Source organism: Hemitrygon akajei, chromosome 20, assembly GCF_048418815.1.
Source record: "Hemitrygon akajei chromosome 20, sHemAka1.3, whole genome shotgun sequence".
NCBI lineage: Eukaryota > Metazoa > Chordata > Chondrichthyes > Myliobatiformes > Dasyatidae > Hemitrygon > Hemitrygon akajei.
The window spans coordinates 14,072,275-14,097,627 of NC_133143.1; the positions used below are offsets into that span (position 1 = coordinate 14,072,275).

The 25,353-nt window shown below is 38.9% G+C and overlaps 2 protein-coding genes across 11 annotated transcripts in view; one reads left to right on the forward strand and one right to left on the reverse strand.

Annotated features, from left to right (window-relative positions):
- elovl2 (ELOVL fatty acid elongase 2) overlaps positions 1–6,078 on the reverse strand; it is a 129,080-nt gene extending 123,002 nt beyond the window's left edge. The window contains exon 1 of the mRNA XM_073023897.1: positions 5,918–6,078. Coding sequence (XP_072879998.1) covers positions 5,918–5,920 — 3 coding nt within the window. The 5' untranslated portion in view covers positions 5,921–6,078. The remainder of the gene's footprint in view (positions 1–5,917) is intronic.
- Positions 6,056–24,077, forward strand: tbc1d7 (TBC1 domain family, member 7). Of its 10 annotated transcripts, none has more exons than XM_073023883.1 (8): positions 6,056–6,306; positions 7,785–7,951; positions 9,488–9,568; positions 10,808–10,995; positions 11,990–12,127; positions 13,682–13,827; positions 20,583–20,712; positions 22,339–24,077. In XM_073023883.1, the coding sequence occupies exons 2-8, from the start codon at positions 7,792–7,794 to the stop codon at positions 22,423–22,425; spliced, it is 930 nt and encodes a 309-aa protein (XP_072879984.1). In that variant the 5' UTR covers positions 6,056–6,306; positions 7,785–7,791; the 3' UTR covers positions 22,426–24,077. The 10 variants fall into 10 exon arrangements, with proteins under 10 accessions (XP_072879984.1, XP_072879985.1, XP_072879987.1 ...); XM_073023884.1 differs by having other exon boundaries at positions 7,788–7,951; XM_073023886.1 differs by having other exon boundaries at positions 6,060–6,306; positions 7,785–7,903.
- The last annotated feature ends 1,276 nt before the right edge of the window (positions 24,078–25,353 follow it).

The following is a 25,353-nucleotide window of genomic DNA, read 5'->3' on the forward strand; positions in this document are numbered from 1 at the left end:
AGGAAGCAAAAAGGAAATTATAGACCTGTTAGCTTGACATCGGTGGTTGGGAAGTTGTTGGAGTCGATTGTCAAGGATGAGGTTATGGAGTACCTGGAGGCATATGACAAGATAGGCAGAACTCAGCATGGTTTCCTTAAAGCAAATTCCTGCCTGACAAAACTAATGCAATTTTTTGAGGAAATTACAAGTAGGCTAGACAAGGGAGATGCAGTGGATGTTGTGTATTTGGATTTGCAGAAGGCCTTTGACAAGGTGCTGCACATGAGGCTGCTAAACAAGATAACAGCCCATGGAATTACAAGGAAGTTACATACATGGATAGAGCGCTGGTTGATTGGCAGGAAACAGAGAGTAGGAATAAAGTGGTTGGCTGCCGGTTACCAGTGGTGTTCCACAGGGGTCCGTGTTGGGGCCGCTTCTTTTTACATTGTATATCAACGATTTAGATTATGGAATAGAAGGCTTTGTGGCTAAGTTTGCTGATGATACAAAGATAGGTGGAGGGGCCAGTAGTGCTGAGGAAATAGAGAGCCTGCAGAGAGACTTGGATAGATTGAGAGAATGGGCAAATAAGTGGCAAATGAAATACAATGTTGGAAAGTGTATGGTCATGCACTTTGGTAGAAGAAATAAATGGGCAGACTATTATTTAAATGGAGAGAGAATTCAAAGTTCTGAGATGCAACGGGACTTGGGAGTCCTCGTGCAGGATACCCTTAAGGTTAACCTCCAGGTTGAGTCGGTGGTGAAGAAGACGAATGCAATGTTTGCATTCATTTCTAGAGGAATAGAATATAGGAGCAGGGATGTGATGTTGAGGCTCTATAAGGTACTGGTAAGACCTCACTTGGCGTACTGTGTGCAGTTTTGGACTCCTTATTTAAGAAAGGATGTGCTGACATTGGAGAGGATTCAGAGAAGATTCACTAGAATGATTCCAGGAATGAGAGGGTTAACATATGAAGAATGTTTGACTGATCTTGGACTGTACACCTTGGAGTTTAGAAGAATAGGGGGGGACCTCATAGAAACATTTCGATTGTTGAACGGCATGGACAGAATGAATGTGGCAAAGTTGTTTCCCATGGTGGGAGAGTCAAGTACGAGAGGGCATGACTTAAGGATTGAAGGACGCCCATTTAGAACAGAGATGCGAAGAAATTTTTTTAGCCAGAAGGTGGTGAATCTGTGGAATTTGTTGCCACGAGCGGCAGTGGAGGCCAAGTCATTGGGTGTATTTAAGGCAGAGATTGATAGGTATCTGAGTAGCCAAGGCATCAAAGGTTATGGTGATAAGGTGAGGGAGTGGGACTAAATGGGAGACTGGATCAGCTCATGATAAAATGGCAGAGCAGACTCGATGGGCCAAATGGCCGACTTCTGCTCCTTTGTCTTATGGTCTTAATCTATCAGTATTCTGCGATTTAATAGGTGCCTTCGGTATTTTCTACAGAAATTATATGCCCATTTCCACCTGAGCACTCTGCATGCACTTCTACAGCTTTTTTTTGTATACAGGGCACCCTGTATAGACAGACCTACATATGTTACCTTGCAGAGTTACTACATGTTAGCCTAACACTTTATCCACAATTTCCATAATCATGTTCTTCTTCACACCTACCACACCACTTTTTATCCTTACAGGCAGCTGTTACATGGCTAAACTTTTGGCACAGGAAACATCCCAGTGGAAGGGGGGGGGGGGGGGAACTCAAACTCATATATCTTAAAATTAACCCTATCTAGCCACATCTTTCCCATAAAATTTAATCAACACTATTAAGTTATTTGTTCTTACTCCACCACAAAACCCTTTTAAATGTTTAGGTCTACAACTTTTCCCCTGATTAAATTACTCTTAACTTGGTCCATGGATGCATCTAGATTCTAGATTCGAGAGGCACTCCAGAGATTACTCCCCAAAGCTTCCTTGCATAGCTTCTAACACCAAAGGTTTGTCACATTGCTTACTATCTTTACAAATCTCTTAAAGGTTTTGTGAACACAATATCTCCTATTGCTTTTTTTTTCCCAAATCCTTTGTTAACCTAATTTGATTGATATTAGAAACAGGTCCACATTCAAAACTCAACAAAACCTCAAACTCTTTCTTCCTTTGGTTTTGCCTGTTGTGTATTTTATAATCTTGTATATATCCATATTGTTTAAACTTTCCTGTTCATTTAAATAATTACAGGTTACATGTAAAAATACATTAATTGCATATGTCATTATGCTGCCAAGTGATACATGTGCACCACACTTAAAGTGAACTTGAAGTACACCTCTATTCCCAGACTCCCATGTTTTCCTTTGAAGTAGATTTAAAGTTTTGAAGTTATGAAACATAACATTGTTGACAAGGATTTTTTAAAGTGAACCTGAGACAATTACTGACCTGTTGAAGCAGAGCGAGATGTTCAAATAAAATACTGTAAGAAAGTTTGAATTTAAAAGAAACAGCTCAGCATGTAAAGAGTCAATCTTCGGAAAGGAGGACATGATCGAGTTCTTTTTTGAAAAAAGCTGTAAACAGAAGAGCTCAAGGTTCATACAGACTGACTTCTGGGTGATCATAATCATCAAAAAATTCAGAAATGGCTGGATACATCTGAAAGATTGATGAGTTTGATTACACAACGGGTAATTGGCTCATGTATATTGAGCTATTGGAACAATATTTTGCAGCAAATGAAATAACCAATGAGAAGCGAGTGTTAATTTTGTTAAGTGCATTAGGTTTAAAGGCACGCAGTTTGATTTGAAGTCTGATTGTTCCAATCAAACCTGCAGCAATGAGCTTTGGTGATATTGTCAAAGTAATGCACTTAGAAACAAAGCCTTTATTAATTGCAGAACACTTTAGGTTTCATAAGTGGAATCAACAAGAAGGGAAGTCCATTTCAGCGCATGTGCCTGAATTGAAGAGATTGTCTAAGTATTGTCAGTTTAAAAATGGGCTTAATGATGCACTGAGAAACTGTTTAGTTTGTGAAATCTTAAAATAAAGCATTCCAAAATGGCTCCTAACTGAAGCGTAGCTTACATTCAAACATGCAGTGGAAATCGCTGTTTGAATGGAAACCACATACAGAAACACAATTGAGTTACAGTCAGGAATGAAAGTGAGTGTGAACTAGAATGCATCCTCTAAACAGAAACTGGCCTGGCTGAACAAATTTTGTTAACCATTGTGGCTTGGGCTCACATATGCCAAACAAGTGCAGATTGTAAAGTGAAATTTGCAGAAAATGGAATAAAATTGGACACATGCAAACAGCATGTTGGGCAGACAAAAATAAATGGACTGCACAAGGAAGAGAAAAAGATAAAAGTTCAAGTGGCAGTTTCAAAAAGAGTACTAATTTGCATTCTGCTAATGAAAAATCTGATAATGACTAGAGTCATGCAGAATTGTGTAGCCTTGAGATTAACATTGTCAAAATTAACAATAGACAAGCAATATAGCTTATGCTAGAAGTGAACAGCAAATTAATTAAAATGATTGGAGATTGGCTCAGCTGTTAGTCATTCCACAAAATGAGTTTGAATGGCTTTTCAAAGGTACTGAACAAAGCCTGTAGATATTCAACAAAGAACTCATACTGGATAATTCCTCTGGTACAGTGAAACACGTCAACCAACAAGCCACATTGAGCTCGTATGTTGTAAAAACAGAAGGACCAGCATTATTGGGGCCTTATGATATACGTGCAGTAATGTCACATTGCCTTTGCATCATGTTCCCTTACCACTGCAGAGAAAAATTACATAGATCGACAGAGAGGCCTTGAGTGTGGTTTGGGTGTGAAATGTTTCAACCAGTACTTGTATGAGAAAGTTTACCCTTGTTACAGATCATCAACCACAACTGTCCATTTTCAATCCACAGAAAGGTGTTCCACTAACAGCAGTGGCATGTATACAGAGATGGGTTCTGTTTCTGGGCGGACGCAGTTACAAGATAGAATTCAAGAGGATAAATAATAATGGAAATGCTGGTGGATTGTCTTGTTTATCCTTGGAAATGGAAATACCTGAAAAATTTACTGAGAAAGACACTCCTCTTTATGTATTCTCCCTAATGCAAATCAAAAGTCTGCCTATTATGGCACAGAAGATCCAAAGAGAAACGAGAAAACACCCCACTGTCTCAGGCCTACATAGTCACCCAAAATGGCTGGAATATGGAACGGAAATCCCACTTCTCCTATTTTACCAGCAGCAGAATGGAATTGCCCTTGATGGGGGTGGGGGATTGCCTTATGTGGGATTAAGAGTTGTTGTACTATCCACACCAAGAGTTAAAGTGTTGGAGGAGCTACATGCTGGTCATCTAGGTGTGGTTAAAATGGAAGTGTTGGATTGAAACTTTGGCTGATGGCCTGGCAGCAGTCAAGCAGGTTGTCATGTACTGTAGGGGATGGCAACATGTCCAGAAAATGCCAAGAGCAATACCTCTCCACCCCTGGGAATGGCCAGCATTGCCCTGGCAGAGGAGTTCATGGATTTTGCAGGACCGTTCACAGGCACAAACTTCTTGGTAGCAGCTACAAAGTGGCCAGGAGTGTTCCCAATTGCCTCTGACATTTTTGATTGCTTGAGAAGCCTCTTCACAAGGACTAGTGCTCAGGAACACTTAGTGACACAACGGACCACAGATTGTGACAGAACAGCTTCAATCATTCCTAAAAATGAATGGGATAAGACATATCTGCACCATAACACCCAGCTACAAATGGCTTTGTGGAAAGGTTTGTCCATAGTCTAAAGAACACACTGTCAGCAGAGCACACTATACCAACACTGAAGCAGAAGTCTGCCATTTTCCTCCTTGCATAGGCCGGTTTCTGGGTCATCCCTCACGTTCACGCTTGGATCTCCTCAAATCCAATCTCAGGAGTATGTAGGACAAACAGCTGTGACAAATTGGAGGCCCCTCAAACAAGGAGTTTTACTCCTGGGCAAAGTCCTGGCCAGGAACTACAGAGGTGATCAAAAGTGGGCACGTGGAATAATTAAGGACAGAACTGGACCACTCTCCTACATAGTGGAGATTGAGTCTGATATCACCTGGAGACGCCACATCAATCAGTTGAGGAGAGCAGAATGTCAACTGATAGAGAAGAAAGTTGGCTACAGCGATCAGAACCACTTTATACCGTGTCAGTCAATTTCTACAACCACCAAGGAGACCAGAGAACCAGATTATTTCATTCACAAGTTTCAACGCCAAGCAGTATTACGGCACCTCCCACCCCCGCTTTCAGGAAAGACGTTATCCCAGAAGAGCAAGAAATTCTCTACGAGTAAATCTTTAAGCCTGAATGAGACAATTTAAAATTTACTATGTTGTGGATGGCCGTATATGGTGGTTGTACTATAGATTATACTATGCATATAGTTGAGATGCAATCTATATTGAGTTAGAGTTTATAGCTCAACAGGTAGGAGTGTTGTGTATTTAATATTTAAATACTATTTTAGTAATATTCTAATATGATTAACTTTTCCTTGTCTGTTAATTAATAACGGGATATATGTAAAATTACGTGAATTGCAAACGCCATCGCGCTACCACGTGATACGTGCGCGCCTCGCTTAAAGTAAACTTTACCTACACCAACGTTTTCCTTCGAATTAATTTAATGTTTTGGAATTGCAAAACGTAACACTGTCTACCGCCTTCACCACTGGATGACAATCCTCGATTTGTCGTTTATTTTTCAGATTCCCAGAAGCTTGCCAGTCACTTTCCTCTGTAAAACTCCTATCACCCAATATCATCTGTCGTTCACTCCCTGCCTCTAGCACCACCAACCCCGCTTGAGAGCAACTCCCAACAGCAGGCTCAGTCCTTGCTCCAACCAACTCCGCTTGATTCTGCATTCCTCCAGCTCGAAACACGTACCATTCGAATTATTCATTACTCCCCAAAGCCACTGCCGTTCTATATAATTCATCGGTGTTACTTTCCTTCCTCCTGCAGATTTTAACCCCCGAGGCAGCAGTGTCGAATAACTTCCGGTCGCGCACGCACCCGATCATGCCCTGGAACCACCCGCTTTGCGGTTCTCCGCGCGCGAACGCGGGCTCGTTACCAGGAAGCCTAGCCGACCCGCCAATTTCGTGCACGCGCACGCCGCTCCACGCGATTCTCCTTGTTTCCTGGTCGGCGCGCGCCCGAACTCCTCCAGACTCGGTGACGTCGGTGGACCGGGAAACGGCGGGAGGGATTGGATCGCCGAGTCAGGCCGAAGGACTGCGGCCTGGTGTGGCAGACAGTGGTGGGTCCTCGGTGTGAGTAGAGAGGTGGTCGTGTGCTTTTCAGGTGGCACGGGCGGTGCACACACTGCCCTGGGCATCGCCGTACTGACGGGTCTGTACCGAGTGTAGGAGGCTACTGATGGTTCGACACTGTTTAGACTACTTCACTGTGCGCAGTCCACCCCCCACTTCGTTGTCGCTGTATGTGTGAATGTAGAAAACCTTTTTTACTGAGTGTCTGCGCGTATGACTCCATCACTGTGTGCAGTTCCCATCTCGCTGTGTGATGTGAGCGTGTCCATGCAAACCTCTTTATTGCTTACACTGCGTGTGCGGGTATATGCAGAACCTGTCAGTGTTTGTGCACCCGTGTACTCAGCCATTCTCTGTGTGTTTGCTGTACTTTTCAGTGGCTGATTTTGACTGGGTTGACAGCACGTTCTGATTTATTCTCAGATTTTTGAGAATTTATGAAGTTATAAAAACCATAGAAACATACAGCCCAGTTCATCCATGCTGACAAAGTTGCCTACCCCACTCGACCCATTTGCTTGCATTGGTAGATAGCTTTCTAAAAATGTCATACCCACTTCTACCACTTATGCTGGCAGTTTGTTTCGTATACCCACCACCTTTTGTGTGGAAGAAGTTATTCCTTGGATTTAAGATTTTTCATTTTAAATCTGGTACCTCTATTTTTAGATTCCCCTCCCCAATAAAAAAGATTAACCATTCACCTTAAATATGCTTCTCATGATTTTAAAAGTCTTTATAAGGTCACCCTTCAGCCTCTCCTGTGCTCCAGTGAAAAGAGACCCAGTCCATCCTGTGTCTCATAGCTCAAACCCACCAGTCCTGGTAACATCGTTGTGAATCTTTGCACCCTTTCCAGCTTAATGCTATCCTTTCTATATCCAGGCAACCAGATTTAGCCAGAATATTCCAACTGTGGTCCCACCAATGTCTTGTACAACCATAACATGATATCCTGACTCTTGCACTCAATGCCCTAACTAATGAAGACAGGAATACCAATGACTTTCACCACCTTATTCTCTCCATTTCAGGGAACAATGTACCTTTGCCCATCAGTTCCTCTCTTGTACAATGTTCAAGTATTATTTTTCCTTCTAAGTTATTTGTCTTTCTTGGTGGATTAAAGTTAACTCTACAGGGAGACTCATGCTATCTCTTCTAAATGCATCCCTGTATGATTTATTCAACAATAAAATGTCCTGTTTAGTAGATTTTGGTGACATTGTGAAGATTTTATTTGGGAAATACAGCACTAACATTTTCATATACATTTCCATATACAAAAGTAACGTTAAATTTCTCATTGAAAATGCATTGTCTCCCCCTGTTTTGATAATGGTAGAAAGTTTTGGCTCTGATTACCATAGTCCCATGTTCGATGGGAGAAGGCAGTTTAAATGGTTCGGTATGGACTGGATGGGCCAAAGGGTCTAGTTTTGTGCTGTACTTTTCTATGACTCTAGTCTCTTTGTCAGTAGAAAAATGGCTGAGGATCCTCAGAGGAATTTCCGTTCTCACTATTATGAAAAGGTTGGGTTCCGTGGTGTTGAAGAGAAGAAATCGCTTGAGATCCTGCTGAAGGACGATCCATTGGGTATAATAAGAGACTTTAAAATATTCATTGTTGCACTGCTAACTCTAGGTACTGGTAATTAACAAAATGCTGAAATAAAATTTACAACAGAAAGCATTGTTGGTACTGCAAAGTCTAATTCAGTCAGATTTACTTTATGAAGTATGAAATTGATTGAAAAGTTTGTGTGAAATGTAGATTTTTTGACTTACTAATTCTGTTGTGCGCCCTTGGTACATGAGAAATGGTTATAAAATAAATAAGTTCACTGCTAGGAATATAGTGGAACTATTATAAACACAAGAGGTTCTGCAGATGCTGGAAATCTAGAGTAATACACAATGTGCTGGAGGAGTTCAGCAGGTCAGGCAGCATTCATGGATGGGAATAAATAGTCGCTGTTTGGGGCCGAGGCCTTTATCAGGACAGTTATAAAACTGTTTTTGAAAAAAATGGAAATGACTGAAATATTTTTCATAGTTCTGATAACACCGGACAACAAAGATTTTGTTTCCTCAATACTTATAGGTATATCTTATGAATTTTGGGTTACTGATAATGAAAATCACCATGAAATTTCCCTATCATGCAACATTTTTAAAACAAACTTATGTTTATTATTTCAATTCACAATTCAAGTCAATTAAATTGTTGCCTACTATGTAAGCTGGAAAGTTTCCTATCTTGTCCAGGCGTGCTTGGGCATGCTTAAGCGGCGCGGCTGCTGCATGACAAGACAGATTTTAGTAACAATTATTGGGTTCAAGACTGTAAAGGTGGAATTTGCTATCACCAGACACAAAAATTTCTATGAAGGATTTTGATATTTGAGACGGATGCTTCCCAGAATAACTGATGCCAAGATTAAGAAAAGCATTTTTGTTGGTCCACAAATCAAACATCATCAATGACAGGCAGTTTGAAGAATTTCTAGTGGGACTGGAGAAAATCACATAGAAGGCATTCAAGGAAGTTGTTGAAATTTTTCTCAGCATCTACAGAGCACCAAACTACATGCAGCTGGTTGAAAGCATGCTTCAAGCATATAAAACCATGAAATGCAACATGTCACTAAAGATTCATTTTCTGTATTCCCATTTAAACTTCTTCCCTGCAAATCTTAGTGCTGTTAATGACGAGCATGGTGAAAGATTTCACCAGGACATTGTAGTCATGGAGAAAAGATACCAGGGCAACTGGAATCCATCAATGCTGGCGAATTATTGTTGGACACTTAAGCGAGAAGCCTCAGATACTGAGTACAAATGAAAATCATTAATAAAATATTCTTAACTTAAAAGCATCAGCACCATTATGCAATTAAACACATTATATTCAAAAAAAGTTAATTTGTTGTTTCTCCAAATTCCTACGTAATACAAGTAGCCTGAAATTATACTTGTGTTCATCTTCAAGCAGTCAATCATAAACAAAAAAAAATTTGAGGAAGCAACACTTTTGAAAAAATTTGTTGTCCAGTGTAATGTGTTGCAAGTTAGCGGAAATTAATAATGTATCTATGGGTTAGCAAGTAGAGCTTTACACACTTGTATGTTGGTTCCATTAAAATTTAAAAATAAGAAGTTTTACATATTGATTTTGCAGATCTTGAGAAGCTATGCACTTTTGCTCAACGCTATCCTCTCCCAACCATGTATCGCACTCTTGTGTGGAAAGTATTGCTTGGTATGTTTAAGTAATCTTATTGTAGGATGTAATGGCAAGATTATATCTTTAATAATCACTCAGGATGTCAAGTTTTATTAATTTATTTCTCAGGATCTGGTTATCACTGGCAAGCTTAGGATTTATTGCCCATTTTAAATTGCCCATGAGAAGGTGCTGCTGAGCCACCTTCTTGAAACAATGCAGTCTTTCTAATATACAGACTTCTTCAGTGCTTGGGCTAGGAGTTCCAGGAATTAGATACAGTGATGACAAAGGACAGGTATTACAACTCCAACTCTGTGTTGTGGAGCAAATTTGCACGATCTGGTGCTCCCACTGGCCTGTTGCCCTTGCCCTTCATGATAATAGAGATTGAACGATTGGAAGGTGCTGAGAAGCTATGATGATAAGCAGCCGTACATTTTGCAGAATTTTGCAGCCGCTCTATGCCAGTGAGAGGGAATGTTTGGTTAAGGTGTTTGATATGGGCTGCTTCATAGAAACATAGAAAACCTACAGCACAAAAGATTGGTTAGCACTGCTCCTGATTTGTGCCTTGCAGGTGATGGAAAAACTTTGAGATGTCAGGAGATCATTCAGACGTTGCAGGATACCTAACCTCTGCTCTTCTATTTTAGGCGTGGTATTTAAGTGGTAGGTTCATTTGTGCTTCTGATCAATGATGACCCCTGGGTGTTGTTGATGGTCAATTTGGAGATGGTAATGTCCTTGAATATCAAGGATAGGTAGTGAGATTCCCTCATGTGACTCATTTGCCTCAGGGAGATAGATATTGCCAGAAACTGCATTTATTAATAGTGACAAGATGTGTTTCTCACCCACTTGAGAGGCCAGAAAGGGCCTTGATTCATTCTGAAACATAGCACCCCAGAAGATGTAGCACTTCTAAAATTCTGCAGTGACTAATCATCCGAAATAATGCGCTTAGTTTACTAGATTGTGGCTTGAATCCACGGCCTTGTAATTTAAGACAAATGTCCTATCACTGAAGCATTCTGACAGCATTGCATTAAAGAGCATTTATTTTTTTTCATTTGTCTACTGAAGAAAAGAAAAACTGTTTGCGTCTATGATAAAAGCCATTTTTATTTTAAATATGCAATGGAATAAATTGGTTAAAGTGAGGCTTGTTTTATTGTGTGACAGACAGAACATTGAGCTGTGAGAAGTGAATATTGGATTGGGAATATTTTCATCTGTAGCATTGTAATTAATATTTACCCCATGCCTTCAAAGGTATTCTCCCTCCTCACTATGAATCTCATGCTGCTGTAGCAACATTTCGGAAAGAACAATATGAGGACCTGTTGCAAGCATTGCAAGTTATCCGTTTTGTTCAGGATTCCACACCACAAGTTTGGGTTTACCTCCGAATGTATCAGTTAGAGTCTGGAATTCTGCCACGCTGTCCATCTCAGTCACTGGTCAGTTGTATTTCTACTGTTGACATAACATTTAGTTTTTGGAGACAGCAAAAGTCAGGAAAGGTAGTTTTAAAAATTAAGCAGTTGATTCACTGACTCATATTTACAAAGTTTAAAGTATAAAGTTTAAAATCTATGTCATATAGCATTCTTGTTTTATAGAATATAAAAATAATTGTTTCTGTTTAAATGGTTTGTATGGTGCTTATAAGTGTTATTCAAAGATTACCCCAAACTTATACAGGTTCCTTTCCTAAATGTATTTCAGGGGAAGTGGTGGATGACTTTAGTTGCTTTGGGAGGCTGGTGATGTGTCTTGCAGAAAGAGTTGATTAAAAAAAGCTATGATCTTGTTGGAAGTTAAATTTGTTAACATATTTATTCTGATACACTTTGTTTAATTTCTAGCTTTTGGCATTATATTTTCAATATCAAAAATTAATTATGCATAATTATTTCAGTCTGCTTCATAAACAGCCTTAGGTAGCCAGCTGCTAAGGTATTGGGCTTCAATACAAATACTGATCCAAGATCTAGGCATCTCTCACAAGGCCTGTACTTATTGTCCTACCTAATTTTCACTGTAAAAGGTGGCAGTGAGCTGTATTGAAACCTTTCAGCCCACTCATCTTAAATGCATGTCCTCTAGTATTTGCCATTTTAACCTTGGGTAATAGATATCAGGTATCTATGTGTCTCAAAGTGATGTTAAGAAAACTAAGCCAGTCCCTTCTCCCTGGTCTAGGTTTTGTCATTCTTCTGACTCAGTTCAATCTGAGAGCATCCTGCTATAAAAATAAGTAGTTACAAGGTAGATCTCAGGATTGTTGTCACCATATATACTATAAATGTAGGCTTTTTAGCTTTGTGAATATCATGACAGGAAATAAAAGAAATACTATTTTGTTAACTTGATTTTCCTGCAGTGATGAGAATAAGCATCCCTTTCACATAATATTTGAATACTTTTTGTAAGCTTGTTTTTTTATCTCAGGGACCCGAGGACAAAATGTTAATTGCAATTGCAGAAGCAATGGAAGAGATGATGGAAAATGATGTTGATGCCTATTGGTTAATTAAATGTTTTGTGAAGCAATTTAATAATAAATATGGAGATTCACTGCCTCACTTGGTAAGTAACATGATAACCACTGTAAATGCTGATAACAGCAGAGAATGGCCTTTATGCTATAAAATAAGCAGCAGTGATTAAGAATGAAAAGTGATGAAAAGTGCATTGCATTTTGAGCTTGCATCTTTGTTTTCACAACCAAAAGCAAAAGGAGAATTTACGGGATGATTTTGTTTGTCAGTAAACATTGCTGTTGTTTTAATAAATATGTTGTTAAACTTTATGACTGAGCACAATAATTGTCATAGTTGGAAGCAATGTGTCTAAGGCATTGTTGGAAGTTTCTGATGAGATGTTTAATCAAGATCCTGATTATTCTGTCAGGTGAAAGTAACGTTGTGAAATATTAGTTGTGAAATTGGAGAAAGGAGCATAGGTATCAATTTGCTTCCATTTTTAATTGCAAATTATAAGCACATATTTTAATGTGATTATACTACTTGCCAAATAGTGCAGCTGTGTATATGTTATGTGCTTACACTAGAACCTTGAGGAGTTCTTGAGTGATATGCCAACAGTTCTGACACAATGAGATTTATCATGTAGTCCACCAAATTAGGATTGTGAGATCCAGCTAACACCAGGTTTTAGCTTTAGGAATACCAACCAGATTTGTTCAGATCTCTGGTCATCTTTCTGAAGTGCAATGAATATTGCCTCATATTCTCTAAGTATAGAGCGATGGAGATCTGCACATGCTGAGGTAATATTTGAGCCCTCCTAACTCAGAAATATTCAAGAGTTGCTTGCTACTCAATTTTAAGAGTAGAATATACACCTGTGGCGTTCCAAGATCCACGATTTATCTAGCAGTTGTACTGCCTGCTAAAACGTGATCACAAGGTCTGTTCATTTGAAAGGACAGGAACAGCAGGTACTTAGCTAAATAAATAAAAGAGTAATTTATATATTTTTATTCATTGAATTCCATTAAAAGTTTTAAATTGTTTAAAAGAAATGTATTTTAAAATTAATTTTGTAACAGTATAATTCTTTCAAATATCTTTGAATGTTTCCCAATGTCAGGATATTAAGACACGCACATAGGCTTTTGTTAGGTGACACCAGCTAAATCAGAGTAGTGTGGATATTCAGAAAGGAATTGAATAGGCACCTGAAATAAAATAATTTACAGGCCTCCTGGGATTGATATTGCTTTACTAGAAACTGTCCCAGGCTTAGTGGGCTGAATCGCCTTTTCCTGTGCAGTATTGCAGTTGTGATTCTATTTGGTTGGGATAGTTTGAGGTAGCATATCAATTCTGACATATCCTTAGAAATATAAATTTGTAGCAGTGAGCATGCATGGCTTGTAACAGGCAGGACTGTTTCCTAGTTCTGATGCAAATTTAACAGTTTGAAGTATTAGGTCTTTCTCTCCAAAGGTGTTTCAAGTTTTGCTGTATATTATTAGCGTTTTCTTTTTTATTTTGTGTCTCCACTACCAGGGGTATTTTACTTTTGTAGAAATAGGGAACTAAACCCTTTAATTTTAACCTTAATGGAAGAAAATTAATGATTGATAATTTCTATTTTTTTTAATCAATGGTGCAGCCAAAGAGCCTTGAAAAGTACCTGAATCTAGAAGACAGCAAACTCCTTGCTCATCTTAAAACCTGCTCAGCCATGAATAAGCTCCCCTATGATGTGTGGTTCACACACTGTTTTGCAGGCTATTTACCTGAGTCAAGCCTTCAAAGGTAGGCACTCAATTTTGTAATAAGAGTATACCTATACTACTTTATTAGAGATGTAGCAAAATAATTATTATATTGACTTTACAGATGTTTTCTGTGTTTAATGTCGATTGTGAGCTCATAAGGTAATTTTCAAGAAGCTCATGGTGAAATCCATTTAATGCTAACTAATATGCTGTTCAATAAATACAGTTTTGCTTTCATAAAGAATAGGACATTTATATTTCTAGATGAAGAAATTGGAGAATAGTGACCGTCAGTTGTTGTAGCTATTTGTGCATAGTGAGATCCTAAGACTATCCACAGATGAGTGAGAAATTAATCCTCTTGTGGTGTTAATGGAGAGAGCCATATAATCTTCCTTAATTCTATATTTAAAATGTCACTTAGAGTACGTATTAAAGTCATGCAGAGAAGTTGAACTCAGTTTTAAGATCAAAGTTCATTTATTGTCAAAGTATACATCTCTGAAATTCTTCAATTTTCCAGGTAGCCTTGAGACCAAGAAAGAAAAAGAAATTAAAGGCAGCATGATCATCAACTCCCAAATCCACCCTCCCCGCAAAAAAAAGAACAAAAATGGAACAGGCACATTGGCTCCCAAATCCCCCTCCCCCCACAAAAGAAGAGAAGTTTTTATTCTCTTTAGTTGAGATGTTTAATGCTTCAGCTAATGCCATTATTGTATCATGCATAGTTCATTCTTCGTCTTGCTGGAAAGATAGCTGGAATGCTACTAACAAAGTGAGGCACACTACTGTGCAAAAGACTCAGAATAATGAAATGAGAAGTTTCTAAATATCAAAAAAAACTGTAAAGAGTAGTAAATAGTAAAAAAACTAAATCTAGTCAATATTTGGTGTGACCACCCTTTTCCTTTAAAACTGCATCAGTTCTCTTTGGTACACAGTTATGCATGTTTGCAAGAAAATTGGCTGATAGATTGTTTCAAGCATCTTGGAGAACTTGCTACATTTCTTCTGCAGACTTTGGGTTTCTCTCTTGCTTCTGTCTCTCCAGATAATCCCAAGTAGCCTTGATGATGTTGAGCTCAGGGCTCTGTGGAGGACATACCATCTGTTGCAGAACTCCTTGTTCTTTTTTGAAGATAGTTCTTTTTGACCTTGGCTGTGTTTGGTGTCATTGTCCTGCTGCAGAATGAAGTTGGGTGATCAGATGCCTCCGTGATGGTATTGCTGATGGATGAGAATCTGCTTGTACATCTGAGCATTGAGGATTCCATTAATTCTGACCAGATCACCAACTCCAGTTGTAGAAGTGCAGTCCCAAACTTGCAGGGAACCTATTCTATGCTTTAATTTTGGCTGCAGACACTCATCCCGGTCTTCTGCAGACAAACTGCCTCTTGTTAGAGCTAAAAATTTCAGATTTTATCCCATCAGTTTAGAGCACTTGCCATTATTCAGCACCCCAGTCCTTGTGTTATTGAGGGTAGGTGAGTCTCTTGGTTTTATTTCCATTTTGGAAGAATGGCTTTTTGGCATCAGCTCTTCCATGAAGACCACTTCTAATAGGACTTCTGACTATAGAGGAGTGTACTTGGATTCAAGTGGTTTCTGTGAGTCCAGAGCTGATAGCTGTGTTGGACTTCTTCCGATTTAGAAGGGACGTCAGCTTGATGTGTCTCTTGTCTGCTACACTCAGTTTCTGTGGCTGACCATTTCTGGTCGACAGCACATTTTGAAGCTTCTGTCTGCCATGAAATTTCTGCCTGTGAGAGACCTTGCTGATGCAGGATGACCACCTTGTGTTTTGTTGCTATGCTCACTCTTGCCATGGTGTGAGAACTGATGATTTGAAGGTTAAACTGTCAAATCTGCTACACCCTTTCCTTTTAGTTTGGTTGTCCTTCAAGTTTGATTTCTTCTACACCCAATTCTGTTTCAGTTGATCAGTTTAGTTCATTCAACTCATTATGTCATTGATCATTAGTACCTGTTTGTTATCTATGTTTAATCATGTAGTACAAATCTGCAGCTGATTATATATGTAGGCTGAGGAATGGAAGAACAGAGCAAGATAGAAAGGAAGGAAGGAATAATTGACTTTGGAAATTTAAGAGTTGAGTTGCTATTTAGATATAAAAACACACATTATTGTCCACAATGAAGGAATAGTTATTAACAATGCTGAAACTGTTGCCTGTATGCAGTTGGCTTTAAAACAATATGTTGGTGAACTGTCTTCTGAATTGCTGCAATCCTTGAGCTGGGTTGTGTCTAGGAAAGCATTCCTAGGTTTTGATCCAAGAGTACTTTCTTATACCCAGAATCAAAATCCAGGAGCATGTTTACCATATATTCCGGAATATAAGCCAACCCCCATTTTCAAGGTTAGAAAAGTGACTTATTCATGTTAACTTTGTATAAGCAGACCCCTTTTGTAGAGGTTTTTGATTTAACCAGAAAAGATCACAAGATCTCACATGCCGGTAGCTTTGCCGGATCCGGACCCTGGAAATTTTGTGAACCAGTACCTGCTAAGAAAACAGGCCTGCACATTGTAGAGCGTTATAGGCGAATTCTTAATAAATAATTCAGGGAGAGAAATTTTGGATTAGGTTTCCAATGGAAAAGAATCGTGAAACCATTTAGCGCCCATCGTAATCTCGTTAAAACATAACACGGGGTGGTGGGATCAGTATGTGTACTCAGTATTGAGTTTGCGACTTAATCATGTACAAAAGATTAAAACAAATGCGATTTTTAAAAAAATTGACAATATCAAACCTGCCTCTACCACTTCTACTGGAAACTCGTTCCACACAGCTACCACTCTCTGAGTAAAGTTGTTCCCCCTCATGTTACCCCTAAACTTTTGCCCCTTAACTCTCAACTCATGTCCTCTTGTTTGAATCTCCCCTACTCTCAGTGGAAAAAGCCTATCCATGTCAACTCTATCTATCCCCATCATAATTATAAATACCTCTATCAAGTCCCCACTCAACCTTCTATGCTCCAAAGAATAAAGACCTAACTTGTTCAACCTTTCTATGTAACTTCGGTGCTGAAACCCAGGTAACATTCTAGTAAATCTCCTCTGTATTCTCTCTATTTTGTTGACATCTTTCCTGTAATTTGGTGACCAGAACTGTACTCCAAATTTGGCCTCACCAATGCCTTGTACAATTTTAACATTACATCCCAATTCCTATACTCAATGCTCTGATTTATAATGGCCAGCATACCAAAAGCTTTCTTCACCACCCTATCCACATGAGATTCCACCTTCAGGGAACTATGCACCATTATTCCTAGATCACTCTGTTCTACTACATTCTTCAATGCCCTACCTACCGTTTACCATGTATGTCCTATTTGGATTATTCCTACCAAAATGTAGCACCTCACACTTACCAGCATTAAACTCCATCTGCCATCTTTCAGCCCACTCTTCTAACTGGCCTAAATCTCTCTGCAAGCTTTGAAAACCTACTTCATTATCCACAAGGCCACCTATCTTAGTATCATCTGCATACTTACTAATCCAATTTACCACCCCATCATCCAGATCATTAATGTATATGACAAACAACATTGGACCCAGTACAGATCCCTGAGGCACAGCACTAGTCACCGGCCTCCAACCTGACAAACAGTTATCCACCTTTACTCTCTGGCATCTCCCATCCAGCCAATGTTGAATCCATTTTACTACTTCAATATTAATACCTAACGATTGAACCTTCCTAACTAACCTTCTGTGTGGAACCCTGTCACAGGCCTTACTGATGTCCTTATAGACAACATCCACTGCTTTACCCTAATCAACTTTCCTAATAACCTCTTCAAAAAATTCAGTAAGATTTGTTAAACATGACCTTCCACGCACAAATCCATGTTGACTGTTCCTAATCAGACCCTGTCTATCCAGATAATTATATATACCGTCTCTAGGAATACTTTCCATTAATTTACCCACCACTGATGTCAAACTTACATGATGCTGGCTTCAAGCTGAAGGTTGTTGATTTTGCTAAAGGAACAAACAATTCTGCAGCTGCTAAGAAGATTAGTGTAAACGAGAGAGAGTGGAGAAATGCAGAGGACACGCTGAGGGAAATGCCAAAGATGAAATGTGCAAACCGCGGGAAAACATGCCAGTGGCCAGAACTGGAAGAAAAAGTTTTAGAGTGGATGAATCACCAGCGATTGTCTGGATACATTGTTAACAGAGAAATGATTTGAGTTCAAGCGTTGAAATGCGATGAAAAACACCGTGAGGTCAGCGAAAATTTCAAAGCTACGCAAACTTGGTGCACCCGATTTATGAATAGATGTGATCTTGTGTTGAGACAAAAAAAAAACAAAGATTGCTCAGAAAATTCCTGTGCGGTGTTGTTTACATTCAAGAACGCTGCTAGATGGACGAAGCAGGTTGCTTGAAGTGGGTTAAAGAGGTGTGGTGTCGATGTCCCGAAGGTGTCAGGAAAGAAAAGTCACTACTCGTCTGGGACATGTTCAAAGCGCACTTATCAGGTGGTTGAAGCAGTATTGAAAGCTGAAAATATGGACATTGCAGTCATCCCCGGTGGTTTGATGTCCGTGCTCCAGCCACTAGATGTGAGTTTAAACAAACCAAAGAATTCATGTGTCAACAGTAGAACCAATTTGACTCAAAAACAGCCAATAAATATGACCTGTCTTCCGTGTATTCATTTTTCCAAAGTTGGCACCCTCTGTATAAGCCGACCCCCTAATTTTAGGATCAAAATTTAGGGCCAAATTCTCGGCTTATACACCAGAATTTACGGTATCTGTAAATCAAGATGGGGCGTGGCTTGGAGGTGGCCTTGGAGATGAGGGTGTCTCCGTGATGTTCTTAGTCTTCTACGCTATTGTGGAAATGGTCATGGCGAAGTCAGAAGGAAGCTTGTTGCGTTTCTGCCATTTATCCTGTAGGATGGAGATTGGGGGGCTAGATGATAATTAATATACACCTATAGAAAGGTGATGAAATAGTCTATGGTTAAAAGTGCATAAAATGTGTATTCTTATGATGTATGATATAAAATGTGTGTATCTTACATATATAAGGTGCACTTTGTATCACCCTCCTTGCCTTGTGAATTTGGGGACTCCATTTCAGGTTTTCCTCAACCACTGATTTTCTTTCTTTCTACCTCTGTTTCAACATCTACTGTGGCAAAGAAACCTGTCTTTCCCAGTAATAAAGTTTCATAGCTCTCAGCCTGAGAAGGGGAAATGATTTTAGTGGTACTATACACACCAAGTAAAGTAACTAGTGATAAATATTAAAAACATCTGCAAAATTAAGTATTCAGCACCTGTTATGTCACTGAGGTTAATTGCTTGGTAATTTGTATTTTTTTTTCTTCATTGAATGATGGTACAGAACTTTTTGGACATTTAAAGTTGCTGAAATCTACCTGGATATGTACAGTATGCTTAAGACTCTTTTCTTGGTTTCTACAATGTCCACCTTCTGTTATAATCATATTAAGAGTTGCAGCCTCTCTTTAGTGCAGGTCTGCTTAAATTATTATTTGCCATTCTGAAAAGTAGCTTCTTTATACCATTCAAACACGGATTGGGTTGCTTGGATGCTAAAATTCTTACCATGCAAAGGCACGTGATATTGCTTGTGTCAAGTCATTTAGTCATTTGTCAAAAGAAGGTGTTGAAGTGGATAGCAAAACAAAGCTTTTCATTTGAGATCAGCATGAATGCAGTTTCCTGCATAGGACATTTGATGGTGAGTCATTGAGGGATACATGTATACTCTACATTGTGAGCTGCATCTAAAAGTGGAATTTCATTATATCCTACTGTGCATGACAATAAACAAATCTAATCTGACTGGAGGTTTTTCCCTTCAAAGTTTATAGTTTTCAAAGTTCAAAGTACATTTATTATCAAGGTATCTATGCAGTACACAACTGAGATTTGTCTTCTCCAGACAGCTATGAAGCAACAAAAACAATAGAACCCATAAACAAAACACATCAAAACCCCTCACACATTAAAAATCATACCTCACACATGACAACATGAACATCAACCCTTCTGCATGTGCAATAACAAACTGTACAAACAGCAACAAGGACATCAACCTTCATGCAAAAAACAAACAGATCATGTGAACGGCAGCAAGAAAGAACAAACAAAAACACAGAATATAAAAACACAAAAACCGAAAGAGTCTAGTTGAACTGCAGTGCAATTCACAAACTGCAGACGCAGAACTTGGGTACCATCCTGCGACAGCATTGACGGAGAGAGAGAACGCAGGTGCCTTCCCTTGGGAGCAATGAGCGAGAGGGAGGGAGAGAGTTCATCATACATATTCCTAAATTCAATCACCAAAAATAGATTAACAGGACCAGTTCCTTTTTATGAGATGTTAATTTATGAATCATTTTCTTCTGTAAAACACAAGTTGCTAGAGGAACTCAGTGGATCAGGCAGCATCTATGAGGGAAATGGACAGTCGACATTTCAAATTGAGACCCTTCATCTGGAAAGAAAGGGGATATAGCTCTTTACAAAAACTTGAAGAGAAAGGTGTGAAGCAAGAGTTGGCAGGTGATAAGCAAATAAGAGATGGGGTAGTGGGAATAATGTCAGAACCTGGGAGGTGATAGATGAAAGTGTCAAAGGGCAGAAGATGAGAGAATCTGATGGGAGGGGACAGTGGATCATGGTACTTTGCATTATGATTATATTTTTCAGGTTTTAATTAAGATTCTCTCATCTTGATAACGTTTTGCTTTTCAGGGTTTGGGACAAAGTCATAAGTGGATCATGCAGAATTCTGGTCTTCGTGGCCATGGAAATCTTATTAACTTTTAAGATGAAATTAATGGCAATGAATAAAGCAGAAAATATTTCACAGTTCCTTCTTAATGTAAGTACACTTGTCAGCAAACATTTTGCTAATTTTCCTGAGAAAATTGCCTCCCCAGTAATGAAAGATCTATAATTAGATGCAGTTATTGTTTTGTGAATATTATTATTTAATAAAAATGCCTTTGACTAGCACTGTTTGTTATTTAATTTCTATTTGAGATCTCAGTTATTTGATTTTGTTTTTGATTTATTGAATTAATTGGTCCATATGTTATTTTAGAAGCTTGTATTAGTATATTATTTTATGACATAGTGCTGGTTCTGAGCCATCTCATTCTCCACAATTTTACTTGTAACCTGCTCTCCCCACATACTGATCAACTCACTATAAGATTCCACTAATCATCTGCATATTAGGATCAATTTACAGTGGCATATCAGAGTGGTGCCACAACAACAACCTCTCACTCAATGTCATCAAGACTAAAGAGCTGATTATTGACTTCAAGAGGAAGGAAGTGGAGGTTCATGAATCAATCCTCATCAGGGAATCAGGTAGAGAAGGTCAACAACTTTAAATTCTTTGGCGTTATCATTTCAGATGAACTGTCCTGGGCCCACCACATAAGTGCCATTATGAAGAAAGCATGGCAGTGCCACTACTTTCTGAGAAGTTTGCAAAGATTTAAGCATGTTATCTAAAAATTTGACAAATTTCCATAGCTGTGTGGTAGAGAGTATATTGACTCATTCTATCACAGTCTGGTATAGAAACACCAATGCCCTTAAATGGAGAAACCTAGAAAAGTGGATATCACATGTAAAGTCCTCCCCACCATTGAGCAAATCTGCATAGAGTGCTATCACTGAAAGCAGTATCCATCATCAAGGACCTCACCATGCAGATGCTCTTCTCACTGCTGCCATCAGGAAGCAGGTGCAGGAGCCTCATGACCCACACCACAAGGTTCAGGAACAGTTATTACCCGTCAACCATCAGGCTCTTGAACGAGTGCAGATAACTTCACTTGCCCCATCACTGAATTGTTCCCACATCCCATGGACTCACTTTCAAGGACTCTGTAACTCATTTTCTTGATATTTATTGCATATTTATTTTTTATTATTTTGTTTTTTCCCCCTCATTTTGTATTCATACAGTTTGTTGTCTTTTGCACATTGGTTATTGTCCATCCTATTGGGTACAGTCTTTCATTGATTCTGTTGTGTTCCTTGTAGTTACTGTGAATGCCCGCAATAAATGAATCTTAGGGTTGTATATGGTAATATATATGTAGGTTGATAATAAATTTACTTTGAATTTTGTCTATTCTGTCTGATGTTCTAAAACAAATGCGAGGCAATTTATGCTTTGCTTCAGTTTTTGTTTGATGTTTGGCAGGTGGAGGCATCAATATATCTTGCCCTTATATCATTTTCTTTATTTAAATTGTTTATTTTTTACCTCATTTTTTATATTTGTAATCTTTCCTATTACAGTTATAAACAGAAGATGTTGCATTAGTCACTATACAATATAATTAAGTGTAATAAGAACATTGTTCAGATTTTTCTTCAGATACCTTATTTTGACCCATGGGTTGACCATTCTATAATGATTCAATGCTGTTAGTATGACTACTTTTCCTCATATTAATGATGTGCTATTTATGTGTTTGCTTAGATACCACAGGAGAACACAGATGCGATCATCAGCAAAGCCATTGATTTATGGCATAAACATGTTGGGACTCCTGTGCACTCTGTGTAATTAAAATGTGAATGAAAAAGATTGATTATTTTCTTCTATGCAGTAATTTATTAAAATGACTGTTCAAAATTTGAAAAACGGACTTTTAAATATACAAGACAATGCTATAGCGCTTCACAATTCAGACAGAAGCTTGTAGGTTTGAGTTCCACTCTGGGATGTCAACATCTAACTCCTACCTTATTGAAGAAGACTTATATTGGTAATACTGCAGTTACTTGACAACTGAAAATGAAGACCCTGTCTCACACCCCCCTTTAAACTTCCAGATGGAGGTAACAAATAAATCATTGGCACTGTTTAAAAGTTCTCACTAGAAACAGTAATTACTTATCATTCCACATCGAACATTATTAAAAATAGATAATATATTTATTGTATGGCATTAGTTGGCAGATTGCTGCATAAATATAAATATTAATATTCATTGATGTAGGAAATTGAGGGGTAATCTTATTGAGGTGAATAAAAAAAGGGGCCTGATTCACACAGTCTTTTTTCAACCATTGGGAAACAGGAATTAGAAGGCTTAGTTTTAAGGTGAGAGGGGAAAGATTTAATGGGAACATCAGAGACAAGGTCATTGTATAAAATGAGCTACCAAAGGAAATGGTTGAGGAGGGTGCATTAACATTTAAAAGACACTTGGACAGGTGCATAATAAAAAAAGGTTTAAAGCAATATGCCCAAATACTGTAAATGTGATAGAAGTTTTGTTCAGCATGGACCAGCTGACTGAATGGCCTATTCTGTGCTTGTATGACTCTACAGTTGTAATAGGGAATGCTAGATGGAAGGACATTATTTGTAGTGTTGGAAGTTTCTAAAATGGTGTGGGAAAGAAAGGAGCTGAAGTAATCTTAAACATAAGAAGTCTTTAGCGGGGCACAAGGAATCACAATCAGCACAGGTACACCACAAAGCTGTGTGCTGAGCACCCTTCTCTACTTACTTAATGCATATGATTGTGTGGCTAAGTACAACTCTAGTGCCACGTCTAAGTTTGCTGATGACACCACTGTTGTCGAACTAGTGACAAATTAATACATAGGAGGGAAATTGTATAGTGCCATAGCAACAACCTCTCACAACATCAGCAAAAGTACAGACCTGATTATTGATCACAGGGTGAAGAAGCCGGAGGTCCATGAGCCAATCCTTTAGGGGATCAGAGGTGGAGAGGGTCAGTAACTTTAAATTCCTTGGTGTTACAATTGTTCTGGCCTCTGGAGGTGCAGTTTGTTTTGTATGAACATCACTTCCTTTACATCAGCTATTTATACCAATTCCTGTGTAAGTTAACTGATTCAATTTAAAGCACACAGTGAAAGACATCTATCTCCATTCTGTATTTATTTGCCTTTGAAACAGCAATATCTGAATCTTTTGGTAATATTAGTGAAGATTTAGCAGATAGATTTTGAAGGAAGTATTATGTTTATTGTTATTAAGATATTGTGCCGTGAGTTTACTGTTCTTTACATGGTGTAGTTACGGAGTATTGCATATGTGTATTGTCTTGGTTAACAACATTTGTGAGAATAATTGATAGTATATTCAGATGTGCTATGATTTTGTTTTGAATTTAATACACATTTTACTCAACTTTCTGCAGTTTCACAAGTAAGATCTGATTAAATACCTTGAAGGAAGTTTCTGTCTTGGGTGTATTTTGAGAAGGTGTTTAACTCGCTGTACATATGCACTGCAAGGGCAGTAAAGCTACATCAGAGGATCTGTTCTGGGACCAGCATGTAAGTGCCATCACAAAGAAAACACAATAGCGCCTCTACGTTCATAGAAGTTTGTGTATGTCATCTAAAACTGACAATCTTCTATAGAGGCTAAGTGGAGAGTATGCTATAGGGAGAAGCGCTGTCGACGTTTCAGGCCGAGACGTCGACAGCGCTTCTCCCTATAGATGCTGCCTGACCTGCTGCGTTCCACCAGCATTTTGTGTGTTTTGCTTGAATTTCCAGCATCTGCAGATTTTTTTGCGTTTGGAGAGTATTCTGACTGGTTGCGTCATGGCCTGCTATGGAAACACCAAAGCTCAGCAATGGAACAATGTGTGGGTATGTATAGCCCAGTCCATCTCATGCAAAGCCTTCCCCATCATTGAACATATCTACAAGGAGTGCTGCCACAAGAAAGTAGCATGCATCATCAAGGACTCCATCATTCAGGTCACACTCTCTTCTCACAACTACCTTTGGGCAGGAGGTACAGGAGCCTTAGGTACCACACCACCAGGTTCAGGAACAGTTATTACCCTGTAGCCGTCAGGCCTCTGAACCAGTGTGAATAGTGAATAACTTATCTCACTTCAACATTGAACTGACTCCATAACCTTTGGACTCACTTTCAAGGACTTGACAACTCATGGTCAAGTGAGTGGGAAATTGGATGTTTGGGAAGCTTAAAATCCAACAAAAGGCAACTAAAAAGCTATAAGAAGGGAAGTGAAATATGAAGGCAAACTAGCCAATAATATAAAGCAGGATACTAAAAGTTTTTCAGTTATATAAGGAATAAAAAGGAGATGAAAGTTGATATTGGACCACTGGAAAATGATGCTGGTGAGGTAGTAGTAGGGGACAAAGAAATGGCAGATGAACCTAATAAGTGCTTTGCTTCAGTCTTTACTATGGAAGACACAAGCTGCATGCCAGCGGTCTGTGAGTGTCAGGGAGCAGGATTGAGTGCCATTGCTATTACAAAGGAAAAAGTGCTAGGCAAACTGAAAGGTCTTAAGGTGGATAAGTCACCTGGACCAGATAGACTACACTGCAGAGGTTGCTGAAGAGGTAACAGTTGCATTGGTCATGGTCTTTCAAGAATCACTTGATTCTGGCATGGTCCTGGAGGACTGGAAAATTGCAAATGTCACTCCACTCTCTAAGAAGGAAGAAGGACAAAAGAGAGGAA

What these genes read in the sequence shown, in the direction of transcription:
- tbc1d7 (XM_073023883.1), top strand. Translation starts at nt 7,792, where the DNA reads ATGGCTGAGGATCCTCAGAGGAATTTCCGTTCTCACTATTATGAAAAG. An exon ending in GCTGTCCATCTCAGTCACTG is followed by an intron (nt 10,996 to 11,989) that starts GTCAGTTGTATT and finishes TTTTTATCTCAG; the next exon opens with GGACCCGAGGACAAAATGTT. An exon ending in CCTGAGTCAAGCCTTCAAAG is followed by an intron (nt 13,828 to 20,582) that starts GTAGGCACTCAA and finishes TTTGCTTTTCAG; the next exon opens with GGTTTGGGACAAAGTCATAA.